The sequence below is a fragment of the Periplaneta americana genome, chromosome 15 (genome assembly GCF_040183065.1).
Source record: "Periplaneta americana isolate PAMFEO1 chromosome 15, P.americana_PAMFEO1_priV1, whole genome shotgun sequence".
NCBI classification, from domain to species: Eukaryota; Metazoa; Arthropoda; class Insecta; order Blattodea; family Blattidae; genus Periplaneta; species Periplaneta americana.
In genome coordinates this window covers 44,764,845-44,776,459 of record NC_091131.1, presented here as the reverse complement: position 1 = coordinate 44,776,459, position 11,615 = coordinate 44,764,845, and the positions used below count along the sequence as shown (strand labels likewise).

Below are 11,615 nucleotides of genomic sequence, written 5' to 3'. Positions count from 1 at the left end.
TGTTAATAGTACCGGACGTTCTATTTGAATAATAATAATAATAATAATAATAATAATAATAATAATAATAATAATAATAATAATAATTGTAGCCTATTTATTCCATTAGCCTCTGGAAAGACATTACGCGCAATCATACGGATCTCCTCAAACCTCCTGGCACTTTCATAGTAATTATATAATTATACAATTCATTAATTAATTGATTAATTCGTTAATTCATTAATCAATCAATCCATTCATTCATAGTTTTCTGTCCAAGAGCAGGTCTCTCGCTGCAAACCCAGCATTTCCCAATCTTTCCTATTTTCCGCCTTCCTCTGTATCCGCATATGCTACAAATTTACTTTAATGTCATCTGTCATATTAAGCAATTTCTTTTCCCAAATTTGTCGTTTACTGTTTTGTACATGATCATAATATATACCTTCTAAATAGACGTAATCTTTGTTCGGCTATGACAGAACTATGGCTTGCCAATGATCGTGAGTTAGCGATATGTCTGCCATCTATGTTTCAAAGTTACAATATGGCCGTAATTCAACTATTTCCAGCTGTTTATTGTTTATACTGGTGTAGTCTATTATGTAGCACAAGTCGTTTGACACGTATTGACACGTCGAAAATTTGAAGCGATTCGGCACATATAGTCTTTAAAAAAGAAAACTTTAAATTACTTTTAAAAGTTCTGTAATTTATGTTAAAATGTCACAACAAATAATCTATCGTGAACAGTATGGCGCTCTCGGTAGAAGAATTGTATATGTGAAACCACCTGGTATGTTGTAGATTTTCACACATTTAAAAATAAAAAAAGTATTAATGTCTATAGTTGGGCGTATATACGGACCATATATTTGCCATTGATTTGCACTTACATTGTAGAAAAATGTAATTCAGTTGTGTAGAAAAGTTCTTATTTGAATAGTCTTTTTAGACCGGTTAATGTTTTTCATGGATTTCTAGGTTATTGACACAAAAAAATGGAATTTGTCTTTGATGTAAATCCGGCGATGGTGTCTTGAGCTCGACCACACAATTTCCAATTTTTTTCGCTATTACGAATAAGAAAGAATAGGCCTATTATGTTTACTTATATGGAGAGCGAGAATTTGAACATTTATCATGTTAATTTGCTGTCAAATTATGTTTCGTGAAACTTAAGTTTCTTACGTCACATCAGACAAACCGTGCCGTTCTGAGCGAAAGTGAACAATGGGAAACAATGTAGACCTAGCCAACTTCGAGAGACAAGCGAATCACGATATATTCGCCCTGGACCACACATCATTATTACATTTGCACAACAATAATATATTCACCCTGCACCACACGTTTGGAGGATATGTGCACCTAGATGATTCTTACTGAGTAGTCTCGAGCTTTTCTAATTTATAATAAGTAACTTACTTCAGTTTGTTCTTGCTGAGGTGTGTAACTTTCTGTAGGCTAATTTTAGATCTCTACATACTTGCTATCGAAAACACATTTTTCAATAGTACAGTCAAGAGCATAGAACTTTGATTTATTCCATTTTATCATTTTCAATCTGTTATTTAATAAAGCTGTATCAATTACTCAAAATGAAACCGAGGATTTGCCATGAATTACCTGATATTTGCCTTCCAGCAGAGGAAAACCTCAGAAAAAACCCAACCGTGCTGACTTTATCGTTTTAATTGTCTAAATAGTTTTCCACCTCGGTTTTATCTTATAATCGAATTTATTGCTAAATGTAATAAGTGCTTAACATACTTCAGAGTAAGTCTTGATTTGTGAGTCATATAAAATTCCACTGTGGAGAAAACTTGCTTTTAAGATAAGAACAGAAAGGAACTAACAGGTTGTTGTTGACTTTATGTTAATACTTAGATGTTCTCTCTCCTCTCTTCTTACACCACTGCAGTTAGTCTACCTATTTAACATAGATTCTTGTTATAAGATAGAAATTAATGCATTTGACGAGTCTTTTGTCTGGAGGACATCCTCAATATGAAACAATTGAAACTCGAAATGCCTGTATCAAGGACAAGCTTTAATGCTGTAACGTTGTTAAATGTTAATTTTATTTCTTGGAAAGAAACTATGTTGAAATAAAGATAAAAATGAAGCTTCTTACATGCGAAGATTGCATATTGTTAATCAAAGAGGTGCCTATAAATCACTTCGTGTTTTGAAGTTCAGATATTTGTAGAAATCTAGACAAAGAAAAACTTGGTATTGTTTTTATAGTAAGCTTTTTTATATATCATAATAGAGTTTAATCTTCAGCTTCTCTTCTTTCTCTTAAGATGAACCGTGCCCTTTACTTTCCTTTTATGTACAATTTTTACCTTCACTTCGGTTTTTACCTCTACCTGTACTTCATCTCAAAATAAAATGATACGATACAATATAGGTATTCTTGTATTGTAGAATGTTTACAAACCGAAATAAACAAAATGATGCAATAATTTTTGTTTTGTAAAATGCCTATGATGAGGTATTTCCTCATTACACAGCTTTTCGCATTAAATTAGTCTACCTCTCCCATGGAAATCACAAATAGTTAATATTTCTTCACTCATGCTCTTCAGCAGTAGTCTTAATTTCACATGTCCATTCTATTTGTTTAAATGCATCATGTAAGTACTTAGGGTGAGTCTGTAGTGGAAGTTAGGAAAGAAAAAGCCTGTAACCTTCATTGGTGAATAAATTATACTGGTATTCTGTCTCAGAGCTGCAGAGTTTTCATTCAGGGTTGTACGTATTATATATGTTATGGAAAAGGAAAAAAAAAAAAAAAAAAAATGTTTGAACTGTTGGAACACTCAGACTGTGTTAAATGACTTACCCTTTCCTATGGTGATTATATTCAATTACTCCAGTAACATTCCAAATTTTTTTTTCTGTGTGTAATTGGCTTTTAATGTGTAAGATATCTTTCGATAACTGCTTTCCATTCTAGTAAAATGTTTCCTTGAAGTCTCCAAGTAATAAAGAAATAGGTAGACAATTAAGTATCTCTTCATTTTTGGGCCATCCATTGAATTATGACAGTGCAGAAGAGTTTACTGAATCTGATTTGATCTTCACATTCAACATATTCGTTAATATTTATTCTCCATTATAATTTTAACGTACATTTTATTAGCAACATTTATTTTATTTAACAATTTCATATACTTAAAATGCAGTATATTTACTAATTTTTGTTACAGATCAGACTACACTTGTAAGACTTAGTTCTTCTTTAACACTACCAACATCATTTCTGGAAAGTATAATACAATTCTTCCGTCAAGTGTTTTTGCCTCAAGGATATCCAGACAGTGTCAGTGATGATTATTATAGATATCAACTTTGGGATACATTACAGGTACGTTCCATACCAGTAGCAAATATTTTACAAGGTTCAAGGAGCGAGGAAGCTAGTAATGAGCTTATGTCGAAACATTCTCACACAGATCTCCGTAGCATATAGAGAAATATAAAGAAGTGTCGGGGGATTCATAGAAATTCTATAATTGCGTGAAACATTTATTTCAGTGTGCTGTTGTTGTGGTAATTAGTTTTTACTTATATTTATTTATGTGCTTATCTAATTATTTATTTATATACATATTTATTTATTTATTTGTCTGGTGGAGTTAAGGCCTTCAGGCCTTCTCATCCACTCAGTCAGAACTGACTACTACAAACAATATAAAATATAATATAGTAAACTAAAATAAATGCAATAAAATGATTTTACAAGATAGTAATAGCATGAAAAGATTTAAGTAAAGCATTTAACCTAAGAATATAAGTTAGACTAAGAAGTAAATGATAGTGTTAGTAATATTAACTATAGTAAGCCTAATAATTTCGCACAAATAGTAAAATTAATAAAAGAGAAAGGAGATGAAAGTTTGAGTAGACAAATCGTCAAATCGTATTTTACATTTAAAGATAGGTGTCTGATTGTTTAACAGACGAATTTTCAATAATTTCTTTCTTAATTTTGACAGCTCTTACAAAGGAAGGGTTTCGGCTCGAACAGGAATTTTTGGTTAAAAATTTGTACAGACGCTTACCTCACAATGGTGATGAAGACCGTAAAAGCATTCATTTGTGTAACTCTCCGTTTGGTTGGTATTGGTCAATACACTTCTTTAAAAATGTACATGAAGATTCTCTATAAAATGCATGAAACAGCATGGAGCAGAGCAATAAGCACAACACGCAAAAGCAACACCTGAAAATCTTCTGAATCACACTCCATTGCTGAAAAATCAAATGCCACCTGAATTACATTTTTGAAGTCTGAGACTTGTTTAGGATTCACGTAATCAGTTGACTGTCAGGAATACTGAAGCATAGGGCAGTATATTGGAGCAGACAACTGGTTATGAATAACAGAGTGCATTTGCATTATAAACACTCGATTTCCCAAGTTAAGTTCTGGATTCTCAGCAAGAGTCCTTATGTAATCTGGTATCCTCCAAGCATATATTTTGTATTGTCTAAGGAAATAGATATCCAGAGGCTGGATATATTTAGCTTTTTTAGGTGGAATGATCATACATTCTATGTCCTAGCCTTGGAATGATTCATTTATTAAGGTTGCGTCCTTGTGCGCATTCAGTGACTCACACAACAATGTACACTTTTGATTAGCTGCAATATTTTCAGACAGAACGTTGGAGAAAAATGTTCTTAAAAGGGCTTTAGACATTTTACCACTCGCACTAGCTTCTAGGCTAGGCTAGGCTTACGGGTCAGCTGTCCACCCCCTTAACTTGTGCAGTGCTCTCCCCATCCCTCAACTTGTACAGTGCTCTAACAGACAAACCACACATTACACAAACGAATGCTTTTGGGAGCTTTACAGAGATGTAAAGATGGGCCTGTATACAAATTTTGGATACGAAATTCCTGTTCGAGCCGAAACCCTTCCCTTGTTAGCAACTCTGATATGAAAGGGGAGGGAATTCGTAGCTTTAGCAATTGACACTGTGAAGGATGAAGAGTATAGTGTAGTGTTGTGTGAAGGAATTGTGTCCTATCATCAAAACTGTTACATTTGCATACATGATGGGTTCGTTCATTTCAGAGGTTAGTTCACTTTATTGTAGCTACGATAGGTAGTGAAATCCGGTTGCGAATACCAGCTATAACGGCTGGGGGGATCATCGTGCTAACCACACGATACCTCCATTCTGGTTGGATGATCGTCCACCTCTGCTTCGGCATGTGGGCGTGAGGCCAGCAGCTGGCTGGTCAGTCTAGGCCCTTCACGGGCTGTAGCGCCACGGATTATTATTATTATTATTATTATTATTATTATTATTATTATTATTATTATTATTATTATTATTATTATTATTATAGTTTACTTTATTAACCCATAAAAGGACTTCTGTTTGCTCCCATATTTTCCTTGTCTAAGTGAACTCGTCCAATAATAGTGTGATGTCACTCCTCACTTGCTGGTCCTAAGCAGTGAGAACAAGTGACGTCAGATGTTGAAAGTATTTAATAATTATTACCACACAGCGGATTTTTGGTCCCGATACAGAAGATTAGATGTATGTCAGTTTGTTATTGAACTCAATGCTAAGCTTCCTCCATCTGCCAACAAGGGACCAAAAATCCGTTGTCTGATTATTATTAATATACCGCTCTCTGTTTCTTTGTGGTCTGCATCATTGCAGACAGTGATGTCACTGTATTAACAGAAAGTGTGCCCAGATTTCTGAAAAGTCTACCTTATAAATGTTTCACATTAAAATCAGCTGCCCATATCAAATTTAAGGATGTGTAAACTTACTTGGATTATTGCATTACAAAACAATGGCGCATACTTCGACAAAGTAGTTGAATTTTCATCTGATGTGACATATGTTATCAAGTGACATGTCAGATGATTTTGTGCACTGAACATGCTAAATTAATGCGTAAAATCTACTCAAATTTTCAATAATATTTTATTCGAGCTTTAATTTCACAACATTGCAGTTAGTATGGTTAGCAATTGATCTTTTGTATCGGTCTGTGTGCTGTGGAGATTTAACGATATGTGGAGTTTGAGGGAAGATTTCGACTTGAGCTCATTAACAGTTCCCTTGTTATAATTTTTGTAGAATATATTTGACAACACGTTTAAGTTCTGAATAGTTCAATAGATAGGTCGAACTTATAGTTTTCAACTGCTTTGAATATGAAGACATTATTACAGAAACAGCCCTAGTCTTTTTTAATGAAATTGAGTTAAGGACACATTTGCTACTATTTTAAATGTTTATAGACTCCAAAAATTCAAGTGCAATAGACACAAGGATAAAACACCAGTTGAACGGGAATAGCTGACATGTGTTATTCTTTTATTTTTTATTGTTCTCCTGAAAAATAGCAATTTTGACAATGTTTGTTTCTGTAATAATTTCTTCATATGTTATTTGAGTTGTCCTGTAGTTTAGTTTATTTAAGTTTTGTCATCACATAATTGACATTGTCATTCGATAGAGTTAGAGTCACTCTACTGACTGGAATGCACAGTTTCGGTCTTACACAGAAGCAAAGACATTTTTTTTTCACTAAAGCTTTTAGATCAGGAAAATTTATGCTTTTCGTTTTTGCTTACTCTTCTTAAAGGAAACTTTATCTTAAAAAAATAAGATTTTTGGATTAGCCAACTCGTTGAAATTGTCTTTGTTGCTTATGTGATACTTCGATCTTGTACAGTACAAATTGTATTATGGAAGAAAAGATATAGTCTGTAAACTGTAGGTATATGCAATACTGTAAAGACTGCCTCTTCTATTTTTGCTGCTTCCAATACCGCTAGCAGTCACCACTTCATTTTCCTTTTCCACCTTCCTTCATTTTATCCTTCTCCATTCACTCTTTCTCATCCCATCTTCTACTTCATCTCCTACATTTTATTCTCCTAATCATCCTCCTACTTCTCGTCTTTTTTTCTTTTTCTTCTTCATTTCCATGTTATTTTACGCCATCTCTCTATTTTTTCGTACTCCCTCTTTTCCATCTTTTATTGCATCATCATAATCATTGTCACCACCACCACCATTTTCTTTTTTTCCTTCATATTATCCTACTTTCCCTCCTCCTTCTTCTTCTTCTTCTTCTTCTTCTTCTTCTTCTTCTTTTTCTTCTTCATTATCATCATGGCTTAGGCCTCTTGGCCTATTCTAGTTTCAGATTAAGAAAACTGATCTCTCAGTCTCTTTAGCAGAATACTTGTTCCTTGTTGCCTCTTCTCTGTTAGTGTATTTTATGATATTATACCATTGATATGATACTCGTCCATCGATTTTGTTAACGTAAAATTCTAATAGCAAGCTGTACTTCATTTTGCAGGCTTTCTGCAGCACAATTACAGGAACACTTACCACGCAAGCTATTATGAAAGGAGTGGGTGTTGGAGATACAGCTGCTACACCCTTTGCTGCGGCAATCACGTGGATACTTAAAGATGGAACTGGAATGGCCGGAAGAATAATTTTCGCATGGATTGAAGGGTAAGAAAAAAGTCTTTTTCATTACTGCTTTTATGTTAAAAGAATAGGTGTTGTGTTTTATATTTACAGGCATTCTCTGTTTGACGTTAGTAATATTTTCCGAAATATCAAACGTTCTGTGTGAAAATTCTAATGGGGAGTTTATTTTTCATTATTTTAAAGGGAAAAATTCTTATGTCACAGTGTCAACCCAAAACTTTCAACGAATTTCCTAAAACGTACAGCAAAATGCCACTACATAAATATTTTGAACTTTGAAATGTGTGCAGAAATAAGTTAATATTCTTTGACAGTAATTATTATTGGTCGACACTTTTATATACATTTTATTGTACAAATATGAGGCCTGTCCAGAAAGCATCCAACCATTAAAAGAAACTTACTTAGGACAATGGCTTAGTCCCCTTCAAAGTACTTCCTTTATAACCTCACTTATTTATTGCAGCACCCATTCCACTTTTCAGGTATTCTGAAAATTTCTCTTTAGGGATCATTATCAGCTGCTTCTTTGTGTTCTGCTTATTCTCGACTCTGGTCGGTATTCTCTTCCTTTTAATGGTGATTTTAGGTTTGGGAAAAGCCAGAAGTGCAGGGAGCCAAATCTGGGCCGTACAGGGACTAACGGTCCTGAGTGATGATGCTGAGAGGTGTGATGAATGGGCAGGCACATTGTTGTGATGAAGCTGCCAGTCATCACTTGCACACAGTTGTGGCCATTTTCTTCTTGCTGCATCCCACAGTGTTCATAGAACTTCGATGTGGTAATCCTTACTTATTGTCTGGCCTTGAAGAGTGTATTCATGGTGGCAGTGGCGGCTGGTGGTTTGAAAATATGGTGGTGCACAATAGATATCGGAGAGGAGTTAAACATACTTTACTTTAAAGTTTAAAACCGTGTATACCTGAGGGCTATACATATAAAGCTTATTTATATGCAATTAGGCCTAATAAGTAAAATGACTAAATACAAGCATACCTATTTATACAGAAAGTCCAAAAGTGGACGGGGTCATGGATGGAGCTCTCTATATTACGATTTAACCTCATGAAAAACATTTGAACACAGAATCGTCATCAGAATGCTACCAAGTACCAAGTCCAACGTTTTCGTTCATAAAATTCAAATGCAGCTTTTGTAGGCTGTCGGGAGATAGCAGCACTTATTGTCAGAACGACAACTCTTACAACTTTAAAGCAAAATACAAGCTCCTTTATGTATTGTGCCGTTTGTGTGGATGCAGATTGAGAAAGTAACGTGCGAAATATGCGACTGTTCGTTGCACAAGCTGAATTAATACATTTTTCATGCTTATTACTTAGGACAAATGTCTAGTTGAAACAGATACTTTCCCAGTGAATTTAGTTTCTTCTGCACTGACGTTGGTGTCCCATGCCAGGGAGTGCGACAAACCTTTCTCAATGAGAAAGCAGTAGATCACGCCTCTAACCCCCTGTCCCTGCATTAGCCGAACATCTCTATAAACTACCTTCCATAGGTTTTCAACATCTTTGCAAACCAAGAGGCTCGAAGGCTTCTGCAGACGTACAAAACAAGACGCCAGCTGCAGATAGTCATGAATGAAAATTGTAAAAAAAAATATATATTTTTTTTTAATAGTAACAAAGTCGGGAAATTAGGAACATTACTGGGGGGTGTACAAACCTGCAACCCCCTTGAGAAGCCGCCACTGCGTGGTGGACAACACGTTTGAGATAAAAAAAAGTTAGTAACATGACCATGATGTTGCTTCGACTTTAATGAGTTTTTTTTCGAATGCAGAGATTCGTACAACTTCCATTCAGAAAACTGGGATTTTGTTTCAGGGTCATGACTAATCCCCCCCACACAGCCCTGCAGTATACATTGACTACACCCCAACTCTGGCTACTAGCAACAGGCATCTATAATGAACACCGATCAAAATATCCCTCATTTCTCGTGAAAAACAACAACTGAATAGACTACAGTGGACTATAGTGGACTTTTTGTTGTCAGCAAACAGCTGGATACATTAAGAAGATTGATTGATGACTAATCTCCGGTTAATATTTTTTTTAAGGAAATATAAATCATTGTTTAACATTTTCGAGCAACCTGTACGTCTTCAGCACGAAATTTCTTCTGCTTTTGTGACAGGAGCCGCAAAATGAATCTAGCCATCATGTATTTCATGCCATGATCCTCCATCAAAATCTTTGTAGCACAAGGTCTTTTCTTAATTCTCATATTATCAATAGCCAAATTTTGTTGCTTGCACCCCTCATATGTTCAATATTTTCGGGTATGGATTGCAAGTACTAATGAAGTGCATTCCATAACCTCTCCTACACAAATTCCATCCTCACTTTCCCATGGTGCATGATTCTTACGTAAATTTGACGTCTATACCCTTTTCCGTTTCTATAATGCATTTTAGTAACATATTGTAGCATAGAAAGAACATCTTGAATTTATTAAACATTCCTCAACTACAGATGTGTAAGTTTTCCCAAGGGAAATTTCTTTGTGACTCAGTACATACAGCAAGAAAAGAGAGTATCTATTGTATCTATCCTATCAGAAATATTCAAATTACAATTTCAAATGAATAGTGCACATTTTAGCAAATTAGATGCAAATTTCAGTGTTTGTTTTTCCATACATATCCAGCTCTCAATGAGCACAATGTTTTGTTAATAATGTTGTATTGTTTTTAGATTTTTTTCTACAACTATCAACTGAAAAAAATGTTGCATTAAAGGGGAGGCAGAGGTGAATATTTCAAAATCCACAAAATTTATCCGATTTGTTTGAAATTGATCATGGATACTAAGTATGTTATTAGTAATGAACATACAAAGTTTCAACTTTCTAAGTACAATAGTTCTGTAAATATTAATAATTTTATAAAACTTTATATAGTTTGATATAAAATGCTCCATGCACCATATTGTAAGAAATTTTCAATATTTCTTTTTATTTATATGTTCAGAGAAGATATATAAATAATGATAAGTATTAGTTTATTATGGGAATAATATAGTAATACAGTTGTCTTGGTTTTAATTTCATACTTTAAAGGGCATAAAATTAAAAACTAACAGCGGAATATCAAAATAAAGATAATAAAAATGGAAAAAACCAAATTTTCATTTTTTCTTCAGTTTTGTTCAAAATTTCACTTCTGCCTTCCCTAAAACATACAATATTTTGTGTGATATTGGGATATTAAAAAGCAAGAAAATGTTAACTAAGGAAACAAGCGGGATATGCCTGTAAATGTTTGTAATGTGAAGTACAGAGTTTACAATGTGAGATCAGATCCCTATGATTGTGACAGAACTCGATTGGATGGCGACTGTAAGAAATGGCGCCTCTTTGCTGATGCTTTGAATGACTCGGCAATGGCTCTAGAGCTGCTTCTGCCTATGTTTATGGAATACTCTACATACATTCTCTGCATTTCCACGGGCATGAAGTCTGTAGTTGGAGTGGCAGGAGGAGCAACGAGGGCAGCTATAACCCAGCACCAGGTATGGCATTTGGCCTCAGTTGTTAATGAGTACACTATTAGTATATCATGCTGATTTATGGAAACTAAATAAGATTTACGAGACTAGGAAGACAAGATGAAAGAAGGAAGAAGCAATAGATAGAGAGAGAGAGAAGGAACAGAGAGAGAGAAAAAATCTTATTCTAATAACTTTTTTCGTATAAACTGATTTTAACTAATACCACCACCACTAGCATTGTCGTCCGTTATCATCGTCGGTGTCATCATCATCATCACTGCCACAATCATCACCATGTCCACCGCCATGGAGTAATGATTAGCATGCCTGGCCATAAAATGAATTTTTTATCTAAATTTATTACAAGCATATTTCATAATGTGACATAGGCCTGCTGCGATGATCTAATCAAGATCTTATTGGGTTAAGGCTTAAAAGTTAAATTTTCATTAATTACATAGGTTGGATAAAAAGTTATGGCAACACTGCTGTCACGTGACGATGGTGCGTTCGAGAGCTGCCAGCTGTGTGGACATGAACAAGGACTGTTAGATGAGTTAGTGCAGCTAGCAGCGACAGTACTCTGTCAATCTACTGCAGTGTGTAGAACATTGACTTTCA

The 11,615-nt window shown here is 34.6% G+C and overlaps 1 protein-coding gene across 2 annotated transcripts in view; it reads left to right on the top strand.

The window, feature by feature from the left end:
• The first annotated feature begins 529 nt into the window (after positions 1-529).
• Positions 530-11,615, top strand: part of LOC138714833 (RUS family member 1) — a 26,279-nt gene continuing 15,193 nt past the window's right edge. The window contains exons 1-4 of one of the 2 annotated variants that reach the window (XM_069847011.1): positions 530-778; positions 3,201-3,358; positions 7,342-7,502; positions 10,823-11,015. In XM_069847011.1, coding sequence (XP_069703112.1) covers positions 706-778; positions 3,201-3,358; positions 7,342-7,502; positions 10,823-11,015 — 585 coding nt within the window. In that variant the 5' untranslated portion in view covers positions 530-705. Of the gene's footprint in view, positions 779-1,414; positions 1,431-3,200; positions 3,359-7,341; positions 7,503-10,822; positions 11,016-11,615 lie in introns of those variants that run through there. The other variant, XM_069847012.1, reaches the window with a different exon arrangement.